General features: G+C 41.3%; 1 protein-coding gene across 1 annotated transcript in view; it reads right to left on the reverse strand.

Moving 5' to 3' along the window:
- Positions 1–23,480, reverse strand: part of elac2 (elaC ribonuclease Z 2) — a 58,999-nt gene that overhangs the window by 30,894 nt on the left and 4,625 nt on the right. Inside the window, exons 2-12 of the mRNA XM_059948784.1 lie at positions 20,736–20,786; positions 20,557–20,627; positions 20,129–20,193; positions 18,456–18,513; positions 18,309–18,377; positions 14,476–14,598; positions 12,866–12,924; positions 12,336–12,394; positions 9,260–9,332; positions 6,228–6,340; positions 1,996–2,094 (exon numbers count right to left, since the gene is read on the reverse strand). Coding sequence (XP_059804767.1) covers positions 1,996–2,094; positions 6,228–6,340; positions 9,260–9,332; positions 12,336–12,394; positions 12,866–12,924; positions 14,476–14,598; positions 18,309–18,377; positions 18,456–18,513; positions 20,129–20,193; positions 20,557–20,627; positions 20,736–20,786 — 840 coding nt within the window. The remainder of the gene's footprint in view (positions 1–1,995; positions 2,095–6,227; positions 6,341–9,259; positions 9,333–12,335; positions 12,395–12,865; positions 12,925–14,475; positions 14,599–18,308; positions 18,378–18,455; positions 18,514–20,128; positions 20,194–20,556; positions 20,628–20,735; positions 20,787–23,480) is intronic.

A 23,480-nucleotide genomic window follows, 5' to 3' on the forward strand; every position in this document is an offset into this window, starting at 1 on the left:
CAAAAAAAAAGACTCAAGTTCCAAATACTGCACAGCAGGTTTTCACATTAGACCAATTCCATGCAAACATAGTGATAGAGGTACAGCAAGATCCCACAAACAAGAAGAAAATGTTAGCCCACAAGACCAGAAGACATAGGATCAAATTTGTTGCACCATTCCATTGTGGCTGATTTGCTATCCCTCTCAATCCCATTCTCTTGTCCTGTCTCCTTAACTTTTGAAGCCCTTAATAATCCAGAAACTGTCAACCGCCACTTTAAGTATACTGCCCCCACACCCCTCTACGGCAATGAATTCCACAGATTTGCCACCCTCTCACCAAAAACAGTCTTCCATCTAACGGGACATCCTTCTATTCTGAGGCTTTGCCCTCTGGTTCTGAACTTCCCCATTATAGAAATCATTCCATCCATATCCATTCTGTCTACTTCTTTCAATACTCAATAGGTTTCAATGAGATCCCCCAACTAGATTAATTCTTGTGAACCCCCTCTGGACCTTCTTCAATGCCAACACATCCCTTTTTAAAAAAGGGGGCCCAAAAGTACTCACAAAACTTTGTGTGGGCTGACCAATGCCTTAAAAAGTCTCAGCATCACATTCTAGCTTTTGGATTCTAACCCCTTCTCAATGAATGCTAACATTGCATTTGCCTTCCTCATCACTGCCTAAACCTGCAAATCTTGCAAGACGACTGACTAACTCCCAAGTACTTCTGCACCTCTTGATTTCTGAATTTGCTCCTTTTAGAAAAATGGCCTAACTCTATATTCTTCTATCAAAATGCTTGACCAGACACTTTCCTATACTGTATTCCATCTCCACTTCACTGTCCATTCTCCTAATCTGTCAAAAGACCTTTTCAGACACATAGCTTTCTCAAAACTGCCTGCCCTTCCATCTATCTTGGAATCATCTACAAATATGGCCGCAAGCCATCAAATCCACCATCCAAATCATTGACGTAAAACATGAAAAGAAAATGGTCCCAACACCAGCCCCTGTAGAACACCACTCCAGTCACTGACAGTTAACCAGAATCCATATAGAACAGATTCAAGTAATTTTGGTGACAAAGAATACTGGTAAAGGCAGATCCTAGAATACGAGGAAACACACATAATGCTGCAGGAACTCAGCAAGTCACACAGCATCAATGGAGAGAAATGAAGAGTTACTGTTTCACTCCTGATGGAGGGTCTTAAACCGTTATGTCAACTATTTATTCCACTCCATGACTTGCTGAGCTTTTCCAGCATTCTGTGTATGCTGCTCAATACAGGTTAAAAGATTTCCAGCTCTTTTTCAAGCTACAGTATCCAATAGAAGGTTAATCAATAAAAGGCAGATGGCGTCACTGACCATCTTTCTCAGTACAATATTACCTTCAAGACAGGGGTTCCCAACCCCACCCTCACCCATGGCATAAAAACCATTTCAGAACCCCTGATTTACAATGTAATTTACAACCAAATCTTTCAGACAAGTTCAGATCTGAACATGCAATTCTGAAGTTAATTCACTAACTGAACCAAACCATCAAATCAAAACCGAGCATTTTTAAACCAGTATTTCTGGAGAAAAATTCCAAATCGCTATTAGTTCATCAACACATTACACCATGAGCATTTCAGAAACACCCTTTGTAACCGCACATGTTCAATTCTTTTGAAACCTAAAATACTTCCACACTGAGCACAATATCTTATTAACACAAAATACTGTATATACTGAGCTTCATATTCCAAGACCCAGAACAATAACAATGACACAATACTGGTGGAAACATGCAAGATTTATTGACATATTGAAATAGTCTAAACAGGCCTAACTATTAACGGGAAGAATTTAATGAAATAAAAAGCTCAGTTCAGCAGTTCATCCCCAAGGCAACTTCTGCCTTGATATTTATTTCTATACTGAACAAATCCATTCAGCAACATAATACACTGCAGTTGCAACTATGCAGCAAGCTTCACAGAATTCACCCACCTTGCCATCCACGATTTATAAACATCATCCGCCAAAACCGACTCAGGCACCATATGGACAACTAACGCTGTGGGGCCTTCACTTCCTCCAACCTGATACCTGTAATAAATACAATTTTAATAAGGTCAAAAGATGGCAGAGAAAAGAACATTGTTTAAATTAAGTATGATTGTGTTGTTTGCCTAGGTGTCATACAGTTGGAATAAAACAACATGGCATGTGCAAGATACTTCAAGATAAAAGTTTCCAAACATTGGATAATTCTCACAGGGGAGGTAATCAAAGCAACAGGGAAATACTGGCAAAGGACATTGTACAATTTTCCCACCTCCTTTTGCTGGGCAAGGATGGACTTCTGGCAAATATTAGAGGAAACAAAGCAGTTGTTCAAGATGGATAAATTCTAAGACAGGAGAGAGCAGTTACAAATAAGACTGGTTTCCAGGTGTAACAGGTTATGAAGGCGGCAAATGGAATGTCAGCCTTCATTGCAAGAGGGGCTGAATTTAAGAGCAACCGTACAGGATACTGGTGTGGTTGTACCTGGAGTACCATATGCACCTCTGGTTTCCTTACATGGATATCACAAACAAGAGAAAATCTGCTTTGAGGATATACTGGCTTTGGAGGCAGGTCAGAGATTTACCAGGTGGATTCCGGAAATGAGGGAATTGGTTTATGAGGACAGATTGAGTCACTTGGGACTACATTCACTGGAATTCAGAATAGATTTAGGAGAAGAAACTGTTCCCTCCCCCAGAGAGTAGTGAATTTGTTGAATTCTCTGCCAAGGGAAGCAGTAGAGGCTGCCTCATTAAATATATTTGAGATGCAGTTAGATAGGTTTTTGCTTAACAGAGGAATGAAGGATTATGGGGAAAACACATGTAGATAGAGCCAAGTCCATGGCCAGATTAGTAATGATCAGAGTGAACAACAGAATAGGCTCGAGGAGACAAGATGGCCCAGTCCTGTTCCTATTTTGTATGTTCAGATGAGACAGTAATCAATAGTGAAGAGCTAGCTTTAATAAAAGTTGATAAATTATGCTCTGGATTCAATGTTTCAGCAGTTTAAATGAAGAGATAAACACAATTTATTGCAATCTTTGTTTTGCCAATCACGCTTGAGAAATGGAAGTTTGCCAACATTTACTCACGCTTAAGAAAAGGTAAAACTGAGAGGTACTGGGTAAACCACCTCACTTGGAATAGTGTGGGAACGCAAACATTGAACAATACAGCCCTGGTGAGGGTCATAGATAGCACAGTGACCAAGGGACACAAGCTTAGAGATCCCCCAAGGTAATGACACAAATAGACGACAGTGAAGTAGCCATGGCATGCTCGCCTTTCAATGGATGAGATACTGAACACAAGAGTTAGAAAATCATATTGCAGCAACACAAGACGTTGCTGAGGCTGTACCTAGAATATGGTGTGCATGTCTGGTTGCCATCATGTGAAAAGTATGCGATTAAGCTAGAGAGGGTGAAATGGAAAGACTTGAGTGATAAGGAGAGGCAAGGTGCCAAGGTTTTCATAGAGCGAAAGAGCCAAGTAGTAACTTTAGAGACTTAACAAAGCATAATGGGCAGATATAAACGGATGGTCAATCTTTCACCCCCATGATCCACCAGAGTAGGGGAGTCTAAAACGATTGCACATTAGTTAAAATGAGTGGGGAAAAATTTATATGGGACCAGAGAGACAGAATTTTCTATACAGTGGGTGCATGGGAAAAGTTATCAAATGAAGTGATATCTGCAGCTCTAATTACAACATTGAAAAAAACACATTTGGACAGGTGGATGGATAGGAAAGGTTTAAGAGGTAAATGGGCCAAATACATGCAAATGGGGCCAACTCAGGAAAGCACCTTGGCTTGCAGGCACGAGTGGTTAAAAGGCATACTACTATGCAGTATAACTCCTTAACACAATGACGACTATGAGCAATGGTAGCCCGAATGGATTTATTAAAATTACACCATCACTAACTAACTTCACTGATAGAAGTGGTACAATATTTATATATTTGAGGGCTTTTGAGAATCATGTGAAAAACTTCCACAAAGAACACTTGTTAAGTAGGTGGATACCCACTTGGATTAAGAAAAAGTACAATAATGTGTGAAATGACACACTTTGGGATAACTAAAATACAAAGGCTGAGCTGAAAATTCCATCACATTTCTGTGTTTTGGTGCCTTACCTAATAGAATTACAAATTTGAACAAAAGCTCAGTTTCTAACGGATCAGGCTCTTGGTATGCCCACTTCCACACAATGGCTCTGTGCAGATGCCACTGGCCAAATACAATGACAATGATGCGTGTAACATGATTGCCACTACTCAGCTAATTTTCTACTGTACCCACGTGATTATAAATGTTGTATACCCTAATTGCAGAAGAAAACTTTAATCTGAATAGCAAGTCCTGGTCCATTTGTGCCTGAACCACTGTCCTCCTTCCTTAAGATGAGTTCCCATTTCCTTAAAGTCTTTTGTGCTCACCCAGTCCCATTAGCAGATGCCACTTCTTTCGCTGTCTCTGACCACTTAAATCTCACATTGTCTCCAAGAACTTTCCAATTGCCTGTACCCCATCAATGCAACCTTCCACATCATGTTGTTCATGTACTTCCAATCTCCTACTTCCTGATCTCCACTGTGAGTTCTCCTCAGCCCCTTGAGTTCCTCTGTAACCTCAGTCAGAATAGTGCAGCACAGAAAGAGGTTCTGGGCCCTATCAGTCTTCATTGACTATAAAGCATCTACTTATGAATCATCTTATTTTATTCTCCCTACATTCTCATCAACTCCCTCCAGAATCTACCATTCACCTGCACATCAAGGGCAATAATCACCAATCCAAACACCTTTGAGATGTGGGAGTACCCAGATGAGAACAGTGTGATCACAGAGAGGACATGCAAACTCCACACAGACAGCACCTGAAGTCAGGACTGAACTTAGGTCATTGCTGTAGTGAGAGTGTTGCTCTACTGGCTCCATCACTGAGCTGTAATCAAATCCCAGGCAAATTCTTATGAAAAATACAGGGAATTATATAGTGAAGACCAATTCTGTGAATAATTCTACAAGACAACAGGTGATATACTTAAAGATTAAGAACTGTGACTGAACACGACTGTTCTCTGAAGACCATCACCAACACAGTGGGTTGAATGGTATCTTTCTAGTCTATAGTTTCTATAATTGCATACACTGTGTTAACAACATTGACAGACAGTAGGCTACTGTAAGCAACTTTACACTCTATATCTGACCAAGGATGTACTCACCCCAGAGAGGTTTCAGAGACGGTTTATAAGAATGATCCAACAAATGAAAGGGTTAGTGCATGAGTAGCACTTGATGTCTCTGGGCCTTTATGTGATCAAATTCAGAAGGATGAGGGAGGAGTCAATAGTAAGGAAAGCAAATGCGATGTTTGCATTCATTTCAAGACAACTAACATACAAAAGCAAGGATATTATGCTGAGGTATTACAAGGCCTTAATCAGACCACATTTAGTGTACTGTGAGCAATTCTGGCCCCCTTATCTGAAGGATGTGATAGCATTGGAGAGGGTCTAGAGGAGGCACGCGAATTATCACAGGAATGAAAGGGCTAATGTATGAGCAGTGTTTGATGGTTCTGGGCCTAGAGTTTAAAAGAATGATGGTGGGGATCTTACTGAATCATATCAAATTGTGAAAGGCCTAAATAGAGTAGCATTGAATGGATGTTTCCAATAGTGGGGGAGTCTAGGACTGGAGGGCACTGCCCCAATGGCATTACATCACTTTTAGAAATGATAATTTCTTTCGCCAAATCATTGGGTATATTTAAAGCCGAGACTGACAGGTTCTTGATTAGTGTGGGCATCAAAACAGGGAGAAGGCATGAGAATGGTGTTAAAGGGATAATAAACCAGCCATGATCGAATGGTGGAGCAGACTTGATGGGTCAAATGGCCAATTTTGTTCCTACATCTCATGGTCTTATGAAGTTAATGTTTATGGAGAGAAGGTTTAAGAATGGGGTTGAAAAAAAAAATCAGCACAACTGAATAGCACAGCAATCTCCATGGTTGAATTCTTATTGTCTTATCTCAACTTTTTCATGTTTAGAAGCATCCTAGTTCTTACATGTTATATTTTCTCTAAACACAGCAAGCCACTTATATTTACTGACAAATGATTAGAAGTCAGTGTTTAACTCACTTTTGGAGCTGTTCATTCTCACACATAGGATGAATAAACTCCTTAGTGGGACATTCCAGCACAAGGAAAGTGGGTCCCGGATCAGCAGGCGTGCAAACCTCTTCAGGCCGGATCTGCAAAATATACAGTGCAAGTGCAAGTGGCAGATTAACCTTGCATGCACAGCAAACAGCATCACCTTCCAGCAATTATCCACCACATCCCAACAAGGTGGGTTTGGAAAAGTGTCAAAATCTACAGCGTATTTAAATAAGGATTGATTCCAGCTTTGAAATGTAATAGAATTCAGAAAAGAAATGCACAGAGAGGAGGGTTGCTTTCAGAAGCAATCACAGGAAAAACTGAAAAGGCTTTCAGTGGAATTAATAGAAGGCTGCCATTGCAGATTTGTTAGAGATATGACACTTGAAAACCCAATTGTTACATTATCAGAAAAAAAATCAACAAAGTTTGCTGAAGTAGCAGATGCAGTAGAAACTGCATCTATATGGCCTTTTAGAAGGCATTTGATGAAAATTACACCTGAAAGGCCAGCTGACACAATTGAGGTCCATGAAGAGGTCAATGTTAGCAATGACAAGAAACTGCCTCAAGAACAGAAAGCAGAGAATACAATGAGCAGCTGTTTTCTGGACTGGAGGATGGAAAACAGCAATGCTCTTAGCTGTTCCTTATTAATACCAGTGTCTTTGATGTGGATTAATAAGATGGATATGCTCATAAATGAAAAATTTGAGAAGATGAGATAAGCAACAAAGAAGAAAATAATAGAAGAGGACATGGTCTTGTAGACATGACTTACAGTGACATATGAGATTTAATACAAACAAATCTTGCTGGAGACTAAATAAGATGTAAGGGGTTAGAGACATCAAAAGAAATGGTACCATGACTTGGATAAGCACAAAAGAGTTTAGAAAAACAAGAACTCATCTTAAGGGGGAAGGACCCATTCTGGCAGATAGATCAGGCAAAGAAAATGTAGTCTAAATTGTACATTTATTAAAACTGTGCAAGGACAGAGTATTTTTGCATTCATCTTTGATTATGGCAGAAATATCCAGAGTTTGCTGATAATGCACATAGGATCAAAAGCTTCATTAATAGAGGCATCAAAGACAAAGCTGGGAGGTCATGTTTTTATAAAAGCACTGGGTAGAACACAACTGGAGTATTGCATCCAAACCTGGCCACCAAATGTTCAAACTGACAATGGTATTAGGGAGGATACAAGAAATTTATGAGCTGCAAAGAATTGACTGCAGTTGGGTTATTCTCTTCGCAGTAAAGATTAACAAGATTTCTTAAAAAGGATAAGATCTTGATGGATTTCGAAAGGATAAAAATCAAGAGAAGCTCTTTCCATTGACAACTGTTTCAAGAAATAGGGCACTAATTTAAAAAGATGGATAAAAGATACAAGGGAGTATAATCTGGAACTTACTATCTGTAAAATTAATAGAAGTTCAATCAAAGCTATCAAAAGTGAATTGGATAGGCACTCAGACAAAGTAATCTGCAATCTGGGGAAGGAGCAAGAGAGCTAGATCTAGGCTGCTTCATGGAATCAACTTGGACTTCTACAACACAGAACCAGGCCATTCGGCACATAATATCAGTGCCAACCATGATGCCAATTTAAAGTAACCCCATTTGTCTTTGTCACTCCATTCCCTGTCTATTCACACACCTGTCTAAATACCTCTCAAACATTGCTATCATATCTGTTTCCACCATCTTCCCTGGAAATGGGTTCCAGGCACCAACCACTCTGCATTAAAAACACTTGCCTCTTAAGTCTCCCTTAAATATATCCCTCTCAGTTTTTCCATATCCATCTTGGGGAATGAAAACTGACACTCTCTCTCCTGTATTCAACTGTCAATGTTCAATTTGAATCACGTTGCCCCTCAGACATTCCGGAGGAAACAAAGTTAATAACAATAGAATAGCGTTTAGCGTAACACTTTTAAAGTTCAGGGTGTTCTGGAGTTTAATATTGAATTCTGGTGACACATGTAAGGAGTTTGTACATTCTCCCCAGGAACCACCTGTGTTTCTTCTGGGTGCTCCAGTTTCCTTCTACAACCCAGACATTCTGGTTAGTAGGTCAATGTAGGCTAGGTGGGGAGAGGGAAGGATGAATGAACACTTGAAATTTAGTCTCCAAACCAAGCCACATCCTGGTGAACCAGGTCTGCACCCTCTCCAAAGCCTGCACACCTTTTCTGTAATGCAACAATCACAACTGCTCACAATGCTCCAAATGTAGCCTAATTTTTGTTTTAAATACAGCTGCAACACAACCTTCTACATTTATGTCCAATGCCCCAAACAATGAAGCAAATAGTAAAACAGTCTCCTTTGCTGTAATAATCCCGTGATTAAGAATGGATAGATGATTTTGGCTGCATTAAGCAAACAAACTGGAATTCAAAGAACTTTGTTGATCAAAACAAAGTGCACAAAATTTCACCTACTTGCTAAACAAGGAAGATTCAAGGAAATGCTCTACCTGGTTTACATCAGCACACCTCCTCCCCCTGCAGCCTTACATCTATAAATGCCATTCCTCCAGCTCCTTCCACAATTCAAGGTTTACAAGATATTGATCCAAAGTATGCCCATGATACACACTAAGTTTGATCTCCACTTCTGCCAACTTTAACAAAGAACCTGAGGGGACTGTCACTCTGTACACACATATAATTCTACATTAAAAATTAATGACGGCAGTATCTCAGACCCTCAGCAAGCTAATTCCAATGAATTAATTGAACCATTCAGTTCACTCCAACACGCTCCCTTATCATGAAGTTCTACATAATCGAAAAACAAATGATTTGCAAGTGGTTTTGCTCAGACAGAAATAGTAAACATACCCTGATGAAATGCATATCAGAAGCAGCACACGCCTTCCATATTGCTTGCCTCGTGTCTCTCATTTTAACCTTGCTAAGCTGTCAAATATGTGACATTGCCTATACAAGTAAACATTGCTCATGAATCCAATTAGATTTGATAAATATTACCTCCTTCCCTTCAAACACTACGCTGCTTCCTGCTTTCAAGGCAGCAACAATTGGACCAATGGCTGAGGTGCCCCTGAAACAAAAATTCAAAAACAAACATTGTCAAATAAATAAGCCCACAAAAAAGGTAAACAAACAAGAAAAAAATTTTGAAGCCACAATATTAAAAAACTTTTATTCCATTTTACAGATATTATCAATGAGACATGTTAGAAGACTTAATCTTACAATCTAGCCTTCCTTGACCCCTTGGTGGAAATATCAACACAGTCAGATAGCAATAATATTGGAAACAAGAATAAGCACTAGTTCCCTTTGATTTCGATATCCCAGTCTGAACTCTGTTTGAACCCTGCAAGTCTGACTTCAAACTCCACTGATATCACTGGACACTTGAGTATTCCTAAATATTCCTTTTTTCCAATGATCATGCCTCACATTGCCAGGACAAAGCTCTGCAAGGTATTCAGCTACACTCTCCCCTTTCCTCCATACAAATGCCCTTTTAGAATATCCACTCTAGATGCTTATTCACATTCCTCAGTGGCCCAGATAATGCCCAATTCCATTTGCAGTTTAGTCTCAAGACTTCCAACAATTATTAAAATGCTCACCAGCTTGTCCAAATTGATAGATGTGCCCTGGCAGTCGTTTCCCACCACTGTTCCACCAATGGAATCCACAGCAGAGAAGCAACTTACTGAGATACACTAGCACTCACTAGGAAATCAGCTCAGACACAGCCCCTTGCTAGACTTGGCCTAAGATCCAAAAGCTTATTCAATGGTGATGAAGGAAAGGCAGGCGACTTTTCCTAAGCCTTATTTTTAAGTGCAATTAAGTCCATTAACTTCATTAACTTAACTTCTAGGATTTCATATGTTTTTAGAATCAATTATATTTGATCACACTCAAAAAATTGGATGGGAAGTCATGCCATTTGTCAAAGGTTGTCAGAGAGCTTTGTGACTGAGGCTTGCTCTCACATCACCTGGCCCATGCATCCACAAGGCCTCATCACTTAGCTGCATGACCATTTGGTCAGCCAATCAGCCACATGGATCAGTCTGGAATATTAAATATTACTTCCTCAAAGAAACAAAACAGATTTGTCAGGCAAGATTTCTCCATGCCGACTTTGGCCTACATTATCATGCACCTCCAAGAACCCCGAAACCCCATCCTTAAAAATGGACATCCTGCCAACCACTGAAGTCGTGCTACCTGGCCTGTAACTTCCCTTCTTCTGCTTCCTTCCCTTTTTTAGAAAGAGTGGAGTGACATTTGCAATTTTTGAGTCCTCCAAAACCTTTCCAGTGATTCTTGAAAGATCACTACTCATGTCTCCACAATCTCTTCAGTGACCTCTTTCAGAACATTTTGGTGTAGTTCACCAGGTCCAAGTTACTTATCTACCTTCACACCTTTCAAATTCCCAAGTACTTCATCCTTAGTAACAACAAAGACACCCACTTCTAGCCCCTGAAACACTCTGATTTCTGGCATTCTGCTCGAGTCTTCCATAGTGAAGACAGATGCAAAATACTCAAGTTCATATGTTCCCCCATTACCATTTCTCCAGTGTCATTTTCCAATGGTCCGATATCCACTCTCACCTCTTTTACTCTTTATATAACAAACAACGTTTGCTATCTTTAATATTATTAGTTAGCTTACCTTCGTATTTTATCTTTTCTCTCCTCAAGGCTTTTTTAGTTGCCTTCTAACTTCCCACTATTTTTTTACGCTACTGTACACCTTCTCATTTGCTTTTGTGCTTTGACTTCCCTTGTTAACTAGTTGCCTCATCCTGGACTTTGGAATAGTTCTTCATCTTTCAGATGTATCTATACTGCACTTTATGAATTCCCCAGAAACCCCACCCATTTTTGTTCTGCCATCATCCCTGATGGTGTTCTCTTACAATCAACTTTGGCCAGCTCCCCTCTCATACATCTGATGATCTTCTGTCTCTCTCAAACTGCAGGGTAAACTCTTATCATTTTATGATCACTGCTTCTAAGTGTTCCTATACCTTAAACTCCCCCAATCAAATCTAGTTCATTACCCAAAATGCAATCCAGAATTGCCTTTCCCATAGTGGACTCAACAACATGCTTTAAAAAGCCATCTCATTGGCATTCTGCAAATTCCATCTCTTGGAATCCAGCACCAACATGGATTTCCCCAATCTACCCGCATACTGAAACCCCCCATTACTATCATAATATTGCCCCTTTTACATCACTTTTCTATCGCCCATTATAATTTGTATTGTATATCCTGACTACTATTTGGAGACCTGTATACAACTCCCATCAGAGTCTTTGTACCCTTGCAGTTTCTTAACTCTACTTGCAAGGATTCTACATCTTCTGATCCTGTCATCTCTTTATAAGGATTTGATTTAATTTTTTTAAAACAAAGACTATTCATCCCTTCTGCCTACCTCCTTGTACTTTAGATACAAGATGTATCATTTGATGTTCTCTCAATAATGACTTTCTTCAGCCACGACTCAGTGATGCCCACGATGCTATACCTGCCAATCTCCTGTGCTGCAAGACCATCTATCTTCTTCCATATAGTGAGTGCATCCAAATATAATGCTGTCTTGTATTCCTCACCCTTTTCGATTCTGCCCCCACGTTACACTTCCTCTTAACCTACTGACTGCAACTGTGCCCTATCATCTGCCTGTCCTCCTTCTGTCTCACTACACAATGCATCTACTTGTATACCAACTGCCCCTCCTCAGCCCCATCACTCTCACTCCCACCCCCTTGTCAAATTACTTTACACCACCCCCCCCCAACAGCTCCAGCAAACCTACCTGCAAGGATATGCTTAGAGTATTTTCAGTGCAATAACAGTGATACTAAAAGTTACCAACCAAAAATAATGTGCTATCTTGCCTTTCCGGGTGTGATTGATTTGCTATATATCACAAATTTTTGAAAATGATTTTCACTAAAACAATAATGTGGTCTTACTTTTGTTATAATATCAAATTTTCCTTCAGCACTTCAGAGACTAAATGAATAAAGATACTGAAAATAAAATCCTTGCTACTTACACTGGTAGACCAAGCTCCTTTGCCTTCATAACAAGGAAGTTGCCTTTTTTAGGATGAAGCTGCAAATGAACAGAGTTTAATTGCTGAGTCAAGGACCTTTCTGCCCCTCTGATCATTGCCCTAAATGGCATTTAGGATTGATGAATAATTAAGTACATTAGGCCCACTCTGTTGATGCTGGCCCTGTGGAAAAAGTCATCTGATTAACCCCACCTCTCTCCCTCTTCCCCACAACCCTGAACTCTTTCCTTTTCCAATTTCTATCCATTTCCCTTTCAAAAGTGGCAGTAAATCTGCTTCCACCCTTCCTTCCTGCTCCAGATTACAGCAACAAGATGCATAAAACAAAAATTAATGCAATATCTCACTTCTGGTTATGGTGCAAGAAAACTTAAATCTCTGCTGCCTAATTAAAGACTCTTCTGTTACATCAGTTTCATTATCATTCTGAGGACTACCACAACTTTTCCAGTGCTACCTCATAAATGAAGGCAAAGATCTCTGGTATAAAGTTGGGAGAAAACACTTACCTTGCAAACAAAAGCCACTACCAGTGAAGGATCTCTAGTTGACGTTTTTGGTCTTCTTTCTAGAGGGGAAAAATAAAAAGCATTTTAGTATGAAATCTCTTCCTCAACTTGTACCTCACAATGCTCTTGCCCTAAAAAAGCAAAAAAGATGCAGGAGGAACTCAGCAGGTCAGGCAACAAAGGTGGAGGGAAATGGACAGTCACCATTTTGGCTCAAGACTTTCCATCTGGACTCAAGCCTGTCTTCAATGCAAAGTGGGTTCTAAGAGATAAACTGGACCAACTTTATGGCACCAGGATTTGCATGTAAGACACTTTCCTTCAACTACCTCACTCTGGCCTCCTTTTCCAAAATCACCGCCCAATATTAACAGTTTCAACATCACAATGTCCACTAATGTAATTGAAAAGCATAATAAGTAATTCACCAGCAGATCATGAATCAAGAATATTTTTATTCAGACTGGCTCTAACAACACATTACAAAGGCAACTGACCCTCAAATGTCATAGTTTTCTAAATTAGTGGAGGCCAAGATGGCACTAAATTGAGACTCCTTTAATATCTTTACTTTCCCTTTCAGGGTTCTTTTTTTAAGACACTGACCTGAAGCTACACACAGACTTTGGTTCTTTGTGGGAATGGGACTCGTTCTTGGGGCTTCAAGACTGGCCATTGTTCGGCACACCAAGGGGGTCAGCCTGGGGGGGGGGGGGAGAGGGGCCTAGTGTTTGGAACCCTAAAATCTCGGGGCTCTGGAGACAGGCACATCGAAGGCCAGTGTCACGGCAGGAGACTCGTGTGTTGTCAGGGAGGCAGGAAAATCTTTTGCTGTGGGCCCGAAGACCTGAGATCCTTGCGATCTTCAGGCACATAGCTCATAAAAAGCTATGAAACCAACTTTTTAACATTGTAAACCAGCGGGTTGTTAAGTCTCCCGTTCACTGTGAAAATGGGGTACACCTCCCACTCCCTTATTAGGGAGAGAAAGAACCTGTGGTGATGAATTGCGATAGTCTTCGGGGTAACTGTAATAGGGTCTGTGTCTTTGCTATCGCTTGTGCTCTGTAGTGGATGCATTTTTTGTTTTGCCGGTGGGAGGGGAGGGAAATTGTTGCTCGGTGCCGCTTACACACAAGGGGAAGCTGGGGGGAGACTTTGGGGTTCTCATGCTTAACTGTCGTTCATTCTTTGGGGCACTTCTCTGTTTTCGTAGACGTTTTGCAAAGAGAAAGCATTTCAGGATGTATATTGTATACATTTCTCTGACATTAAATTGAACCTTTGAAATGCATTCCTTTATTAGCTAAGGAAAGGCAGCTCTGGAAAAACAGATTAGCAACTGTTTTCAATTAAAATATTAATGCCTAGGACAAGAGTAAAATACCACAGATTATCAAAAAATGCTCAGATCGAACTGCAAATGAAAAGGAGAACAGAACTTATTATAAAGGCCATTTTACCAGAAATAACAAGTTGCATTCTAAGAATGCATTGCACATCGGCGCAGTTGAAATCACCCACACAAACTGATTACTTAATTGCCTGGTATACCCAAGATGCTTCTTAAAAAACAAAAACGAAGTGCATGCAGATTCTGTGCATTTTACCTGGCTTTTCATTTTGCTTTTCCTCTAGATGATCTTCAGATTCTTTTTGTTGCCTCTCTGCAGATTTTGGTAAATTAGATCGGTCAGGGGACCCACCTGGACTAGCTTGGGAGTCCAATTTGGCTGCAGTTAAACAAAAAACCATGAATACACTTAAAACATCTAAACAAATCTTTCTGCCAAAAAAAATCACACACACCCCCTCCAGCCCAGGGAAGGGTTTTCAAACCTTAATTGGCTGCCAGGGGATATACAGGGAATAATAAAACTTAGTCCCAAACAATTTCACAAGAGGTGTTGCCACTTGCTGTAAAGTGAGCTGTCAGCTACATTACAGCCTCGAACAAAAATCACGGTGACATCATTTCTAAGTTACACTGAATCAAAACAGTAGTAAACCTCAAAGATAAGAATCAGTAATATGACAGCAGAGTTTGACAAACATGAGACTAATGATCATTTATCTTAACATCCCTCAGTTCAGAGTATGTAAGTCTGGCCTTTCTGCAATTGTTCTTCCCCAGGTGAATGTACATCTTTCCTACATATACAGACCACTGATTCCATTGGGTCCACAAGGGCTCACAGTGCATAACCCCAGTCTCATTCCCCATTCTCTCCTAGATCTCTCCCATTTATTGTCCTTTACAACACATGTCTAGAAACTCCCTTTTGTACTTTTGCCATTAACAATGTCCAGGCTGGAGTCTGTGCTGCCTGCCCCCCACCCCCAGTATTCACTTGGCAGAAGACAAGTTGTACAGTCATTGGCTGCAGATTTCTCCAGCATTCGTGGACTCGGGGCCTGGACTATTACTTTTTTGTGTGTAGTTGTATTGTACTGATCTCTTACAGATAGTTACTACCTTGTATGTGCCTACTATCTTGTACATACTGTGTGTGACTGTTGGTACTGGATTTTAAACCTTGGCCCTGGAGTTACAACTGTCTTGTTTGGCTGCATTCACGTATGGTTGAATGACAATTAAACTGGGGAAGAAGCTAAAATGGCACAAGAGGGCGACTTCTTAGTGCTCATATGCAAAACAGCTTAAATTCTTCTCTTGAATGTCTACTTTTTCGGTTTCAAGGTGGCTGAGGTCCTGTGGTCTAAAGCTGCATTCAAACTGCAGTTCTATATGGCAGTGAATTCCCGCTTTTGGAGCTCGGCGACCGGCCATTTCACGATATCTCTGAAGCAGGCTGGAACACACGCGCCTTTGGAATGCGGCCTCAGTGCTTTCTGTGGACAACTTGATTCCTCAACAGTGTCGCCAACTAGAACATCACAGAGATCGGAACATCTGTGCATTCGGGCAATTTCTCTCTCTCAATCTATGGGGCTATTGAGTCTGCCAATCCTCAAATTGGGGAAGCTCAAATCAGAGCTCAATCTGTTGCTCTCTCTCTTGCTGAGGAAAGAGAGGGAGGGAGAGAGGGGGGAGGGGGAGAGGGGGAGAGGGGGAGAGGGAGAGAGGGGGAGGGGGAGAGGGGAAGGGGGAGAGGGGAAGGGGGAGAGGGGAAGGGGGAGAGGGGAAGGGGGAGAGGGGAAGGGGGAGAGGGGAAGGGGGAGAGGGGAAGGGGGAGAGGGGAAGGGGGAGAGGGGAAGGGGGAGAGGGGAAGGGGGAGAGGGGAAGGGGGAGAGGGGAAGGGGGAGAGGGGAAGGGGGAGAGGGGAAGGGGGAGAGGGGAAGGGGGAGAGGGGAAGGGGGAGAGGGGAAGGGGGAGAGGGGAAGGGGGAGAGGGGAAGGGGGAGAGGGGAAGGGGGAGAGGGGAAGGGGGAGAGGGGAAGGGGGAGAGGGGAAGGGGGAGAGGGGAAGGGGGAGAGGGGAAGGGGGAGAGGGGAAGGGGGAGAGGGGAAGGGGGAGAGGGGAAGGGGGAGAGGGGAAGGGGGAGAGGGGAAGGGGGAGAGGGGAAGGGGGAGAGGGGAAGGGGAGAGGGGAAGGGGAGAAGGGAAGGGGAGAGGGGAAGGGGGAGAGGGGAAGGGGGAGAGGGGAAGGGGGAGAGGGGAAGGGGGAGAGGGGAAGGGGGAGAGGGGAAGGGGGAGAGGGGAAGGGGGAGAGGGGAAGGGGGAGAGGGGAAGGGGGAGAGGGGAAGGGGGAGAGGGGAAGGGGGAGAGGGGAAGGGGGAGAGGGGAAGGGGGAGAGGGGAAGGGGGAGAGAGTGAGAGAAGAGAATTGTCAGGTGACCAATAGTTTTTGTTGGACTGCAGATCACGGCCACTCTTTAGGGGCTACGCCTATGGCTGCTTGATAGGTGGTGGCCCCTGCTAGAGGTGGGAGAGGGGGAGGGGGGGCGTTGATGCTTTACCGCTGCTTGTGCATGGGAGGGCTTTGGAGTTCTAACATTTTCCTGTCATTCATTCTTTAGAGTTTTCTTCTCTTTCATGGACGTCTGCGAAGAGCAGGAATTTCACGTTCTATACTGCATACATTCTCTGATATTCAATGGAAGCATTGAACCTGAATTGAACATACACTAAGGAGTAATTTACAGTAGCCAATTAACATATCTGCATATCACTTGCACGCAAGGGGAACCCAAAGCATGTAGAAACACGCTGTCACAAAAAAGAACATGCAAGTACCACAGGGACATCATCTAAGGTCAGGATTGAACGTGGGTTCCAACAACAATGAAGCAGCAGCACTAACTGCAGTAACATCTTTCCGTCCTCTCCCGCTCCTCCTCCACAAAGGTCCACAAATCCAGTACCTACCATTCAGCCCGTTAAGACCAAGATACAGAAATTTCACAGAACACATTAGCAACAAACAGGTTAATGAATCATACAACTCATTTTGTCTTTCATTTCTACAGCAGTGTTAACAGTTTGTATAATAAAAGTTCAGCAGCTAAAATATCAGATTAATTCCCAAAAAACATAAGACAAGTCAAATGTAATCTTTAAGAGACAAAGTAGACAAATTAAGCCTTGCTTTAGTACTGCTGAATCCATCACTACTACTTCAGACTTGTAGCTCTCTTTTGTCACTCAATGTGTTACTGGCTTTGCCAACTGCTAAATCACTGGACATCCTGAAAGTAGAGTCTAACAGGATTCCAGCAGGCATGCAGATGAAAGAAAAGTGAAATGCTAAGTGGGATGGAAGGGTTAGATTGATTTTTAAAGTAAGTTAAGAGGTCAGCAACTGTGCTGTACTTTTCTATACTCTTATGTTCTCAGTCTCTTTTAACCTGGGGAAAGTTAAATGTCAAGCTGCCTTATCTATTCCACGAATTCTCCTAGTTTGATACGCAGGTCATACCACTTTACACTTGGACTGGGCCTAAGTTATTGATAAAAATAACTATTTTTGATATCAATTATTTACAAGTCCATTCCAATGTCACCCCACTACCTGTCAACTTCATATCCATAAAATTTTTATCAAAGATTTGACCTTAGCTAACAGAATTCCATGCAGATTTTTGTAAAATCTTTCCTGGAGCTCAAGATACTACCACTGTGTTTCTAATAACCACTTTGCACCGCACCCAGTATCAAAAATATTGTTTTAAAATAAATTTGTATGCAACAACCCTATCTCTATACAGTTCAGGGGAACAATTCCTCAAAGCTAAAAGGTGAAATACATTCAAGTGTGGAACTATCTGAGGTGCAAGTACATCAACTATAATCCTATATACATTGAACATTTCTACTTATCCAAACCTGGCAATGATTCTGAGCTGTTCTGGACAGGGTTTGTGTGGATCAATGAGAGTCTGACTCCTACTTTTGACAGCACAGCAGCTGCTGCAAGGAAACTGGCAACTCTTCCCATGGAAGGGAAGCTACGGAATACAAGAGGAAAAAGGTGAAATAACTTACCAAATATGGGCACCTGATGCACAGTCATAGTATCATCAATGTATTGGGGCTCTGTGTAAGGCCGTACAGCTGAAAAGACAGAACACTTAATTTTTTGAAAACTCATGTACATACCAGTTCTGCAATTATTAAATACATAAATCCTACCTAAATCTATTCCTTGTAACGGGCCAGAGAATGTCCTTATCGCAGATAAGTATTTTTCCTTTCCAGAAAAGAAATGAGAAAAAGATGTTAATTGATTCTCACAGAAGTTTCAAATGAGCCAGTAGAGAACTTGCAATGTTAAAAGCTTAATACAAGTTGTTTCACTGTTGTGGGACTATTATAAACTGTTCCTTTGATCTTACTGCTGTTGAGTGCAAGGTTGTTATTATGAAACCACTCAACCATCTGATCTATCTTGCTCCTTTACACATCATCTGAAATGATGGCAACAATCACTGTGTCATCAGCAAATTTATAGATAGCATTTGAGTTGTGCTTAGCCACACAGTTGTGGGTGTAGAGAGAGCAGAATAGTGAACTAAGGACACATCCTTGAGGTGTTAGTCCCCCACTCACCGGAAATTATCCCCTCTATTCTTTGAATGCACGCGTTTCAGTATTTTGTAATACCAGTAACTTCTGTTTGCAACGTCACTGAGGAAAGCTGAGGTCTTACAGCAAGGTCTTTGCAAATCAGAAAACTGCCTCTTCCTATAATGTCAAAAAGGCCTTCCACGAGTTTTGCTAGGTATCAGTTCTAGCTCAGCTGGCAGCACAATGTCTTAGCTTCCTTCTTTCGGATCAGATGAATGTCAAAGTTCCCATGGATGTGCTTCACAGGAGAATTACAACAGCCTCATCCTAGCTTACATTTAACATTGTAATAGTAAATGCCCAAAATGCCAGCTATTGAATCTCAAAAGTACTTCAGGGCATTTCTGAGTTATTTGAAGTACTTCACAAATGCAATGTCTTCCATTAGTTTGATACCTTGCCCCAATTCTGCAACCAAGGGATTACAGGTCCACTGTTCAGTGCTGTCCACAATTCAAAGAGAGGCTAAGCTGGCACTAGGTAGGGGGTGAGGCAGGTACACAAATGGCAACAGGGAGGGTGATACAGCACCATTACCAAACCCCAACCAACCCACACTCTACACTTACACAACTCTCGGGGACACAAAGAGCTAGGCAAGATCAGCTGACAGAGGTTTTTGCAAGCTGAATGGGCAAAGGCACCGAGAGTGAGAGGGCAGAGAGCTGTGAAAGTAGCTAGCAATGGTGAAGCAGAGGATTAGCCAAAACACAGGCTGATGAAAAGAACCAATGGAACATACAATAGAGGAATCCAAGGGATTAGGGAGAGACAAGTTCACGTTAATACAAGAAACAATATTGGAGGCCAGGACGAAAGTGCTTGGGACCAAGCATAATACCTGGGATGAAGTTAGTATATGTGGCAAGGATGAGGTGGCCATGTAGCATTTTAATAGATGAGATAGTCAAGAGAGGCAATGGTGAGGATGGGAAACAAAGCAGCGTAGCTTTGGGATAAAAGAAGCAAATGGCAAGAAATTATCAGGGGGCATGATTTGCAACGGGTTCTTATGACATTAACAAACACTACCCTACCAAAGCTTTTGTTCAGCATTTAGAACCTGAGACAGCCAGCAATGCCCAACAGGACAAGAATGACAGATGGATTGTTTCCAATTCTTCATGTTGACATGCAGATCAGACGCAGCAGAAACAATCAACATGTATGTCTTCCTCTGCATGTGGTTACCCACTAAAAATGCAACTTGATAAGCGATGCAATCCACTCCTACTCACAATTTGCGGTGGTCCAGAAAACACACATTTGGGAACACCGGTGTCCTTCAACGTTAGAATCATACCTGGGAGAAACATTTTTAAAAGGACGGCATTAGCCCTTGTGGCAGGTTAAGCAAAAAAAGTCTAATTTTGCCTTTTCCCAGATTAATGACTTACTCTGAAGAAGCTAACTAAATTACTTAGTCTCATTCCCATATAGCCATATGAGACTCGCATATACAGTAATGCAACTGTACCCTTCAGGATCCTCACAGTCCTGAAGTAATTTCGCACATAGAATTTAGCTTTGTGAAATATTTCCCGCATCCTTATATTAAAGCAATTAATTTAACACAAATGCTAGAAATCACACTCATTTCAAATCAACTCACTTCAGGAAAAAAAATTAACACCTCAATTTAAAAATTTCTTTCACATTTTCTTACCAGATAATCCTCCAACATTGCTCCAACTCATCCTGGTCACAAAAACGTTGTCAAGACGGGAAATTTTAAGCCTAAAGGTGAGAACAATAAGAAAAAATTAAATACATCACCCATTCTCAAACGTGATGATACTTGCACCCACATTTGATTAGACCAAACCAGAACAGAGTGCTCCTTACTTGTGTTCTTGCATCAGCCTCTGCGTCCCTTCGCCACAGTTGAAGAGATATCTGCAACACATACAAAACAGTCACTGGAGCTGAACTAATCAATGCAAGCTGTTAATTGTAACACTTAAGTTTATTCAGAATTCTGAACTTCCTCACAAATCACCATCAAAAAATTGAATTTGCTATATGTATTCAAGTAATTCAAGTAAAGGGATAGTTTATTTTAAAACACCAGATTATAAAACCTTCCCGTCTACTATAAATTTGAAGTAAAAGATTGTGATCACCAAGTTTCGCACATCAACACTTTCTGCATGCTTTAACAAAGGTCATAAGTACACGACTGACATCCAGTGGCACTTTTAACAATAGTTAACCAGTTCTTTTCAAAAGCCTGCTGCAGAAACTTGATGATCAAGTAGTACCTGTAAGGGGAGAAAAATACCAAAGTTTCTGGTCATAACCCTGCATCAATCCTGATGCTGCTCGATCAGCAGGTTGTTTATTGTTCCAGGTTCCAGCATCTGTAGTCTCTCCACCACCTTTTAATAAAAATACACGTGGGCATTTCTTCTACTATATTCTGACTCCAAGATGCTGATATTCATGTTTTTGGCAAAGCACCTTCAAGGTCAGTTATCTTATAAAATTTTATTAAAATTACATTATTATACAAAAGCCTTATGCATCCGAGCTATATACATATGTACTGTATGTTACTCTGGATTTCTAGTATCTGTAGGATCGCTTGTGTTAAAGATTCATTATGCAGTAAAGAACAGAGACAAACAAAAATACTCCATCCACTGAAGTGCAAAGTAATCGAAGTGGACATAGTGTTGCTGCACTGAGGAAATGATTGGGCTGGGCAGGTAGGTTCACAAACTAAATAGCAGAAGAGAATTCGGTGTTCTTGAACCTAGAAGTGTTGGGACTTCAGGATTCAGTACCTCCTGCCTGATGGCAGCTGCGAGAAGATGATCTGGCCTAGATGGTGGGGATCTATGATGATGATGTGCCGGTGTGTCTATAAAATAAAAATTAATATATACATTAAAACCCAGTTTTCAGCATTACTCACATTTTCATACGTCATAATAATAGACGAACAGAATTTACCTTAACTAATAACACACAAACAATTGTACTACTTCTTGTCAATAGTGAGTACACCATTTAAACAATCATAGTCTAGGTTCAAAGGAGTATTTCAAGCTCTGAGGTAATGCTTTCTCCAAAAGCTATGTGGCAATCAATGAGATGAGATTGGAGGTGAGGGTTGCCCTATAAAAAAGACACACAAAGTCAGGTTACTGATAGAGCCTGCCGTTCTTAAGAAAGATCTGTTTATGTGCACCATGTCTCAATCAAAACAACTTTTAGAGGACCTTTGAAGAATTGTAGAGATGCATGAAGCTGGAAAAGGCTACAGAAGCATTTCTGAACCTCAGAGTGTTCATCTGCCCACAGTAAGAGAGATAGTCTACAAATGGAGGACATTGTACAGTTGCTACTCTCCCTAGGAGTGGATGTTCTGTAAAGATCACACCAAGAGCACAACGCAATGCTGAAGGACGTGAAAAAGAACCCAAGGAAAACAGGAAAAGACCTCTAGAACTTGCTAAAGTATCTGTTCAAGCGTCCACTATAAGAAAAATAATGAAGAATGGTGTTTGTGGAAAGACACCAGAGGAAACCACTGTTCTCAAAAAATAAATATTGCTGCATGTCCCAAGTTTACAAAGGACCACTTATATGTTCCACAACGCTCCTGGGACAATGTTCTGTGGACAGGTGAGACAAAAGTTGAACTTCTTGGCAGAAATGCACATTGCTGTGTTTGGAGATAAAAGGGCTCTCCACACCAACACCAACCCCTCATCCCAACTGTGAAGCATGGTGGAAGGAGCATCAGAGTTTGAGGCTGCTTCACTGCCTCAGGGCCCGCACAGTCTGCAATGGTTGAGGGAACAGTATATTCAAAACTGTATCAAGAAATTTTACAGAAGAACATCAGAGTAATGTCGGATGATGTAACAGGACGATGATCCAAAACACAAATCAACAGATAGTTTAAAAAGAAGAAAATTCATGTTTTGGAATGGCCAAGTCAGAGTCCAGACTTTAACACACTTGAGATGCTGTGGCATGACCTATAGAGGGCTGTTCATGCAAGGAATCCCAGAAATATTGATGAATTGACCAGTTTTCTATGTAGAAATGGTCTAAAATTCCTCCTTGCTGTTGTGCAAGTCCGATCAGCAGCTACAGGAATTGTTTGGTGGAGGTTATTGCTGCTAAAGGAGGTTTTACCAGTTTTTAAATACCAGGATTCACATATTTTTTCCAGTCTGGACTGTGAATGATTAAACAATGTGATCAATAAAGACACAAAAAGTACAATTGTTTGTGTTATTAGTTTAGGCAGATTGCGTTTGTCTATTATTGTGACTTGAAGATGATCAGACCACATTTAATGAGTAATTAATGCAGAAAACCAGGTAACTGAAAAGCGTTCACAAACTTTTTCTTGCCCGAGGCTTTTGCACAGTACTGTATTTGTCAACATGGAGCACAGAGCAAGTTTGTAAATCTGGCGGGAGCAAATGATGGGAATGACAAGGGTGGGGGGGGGGACACAGGTGCAGGCACTCTTAGCCAATGAGACACCAGGCAAGATTGTTTTGATTCCAAACAATTGGTTTATTGACTACAGAACATCTCTCTCATAATGGAGACCCACATCAGTATCAA

This window comes from Hypanus sabinus, chromosome 23, assembly GCF_030144855.1.
Source record: "Hypanus sabinus isolate sHypSab1 chromosome 23, sHypSab1.hap1, whole genome shotgun sequence".
In the NCBI taxonomy this organism is placed as follows: domain Eukaryota; kingdom Metazoa; phylum Chordata; class Chondrichthyes; order Myliobatiformes; family Dasyatidae; genus Hypanus; species Hypanus sabinus.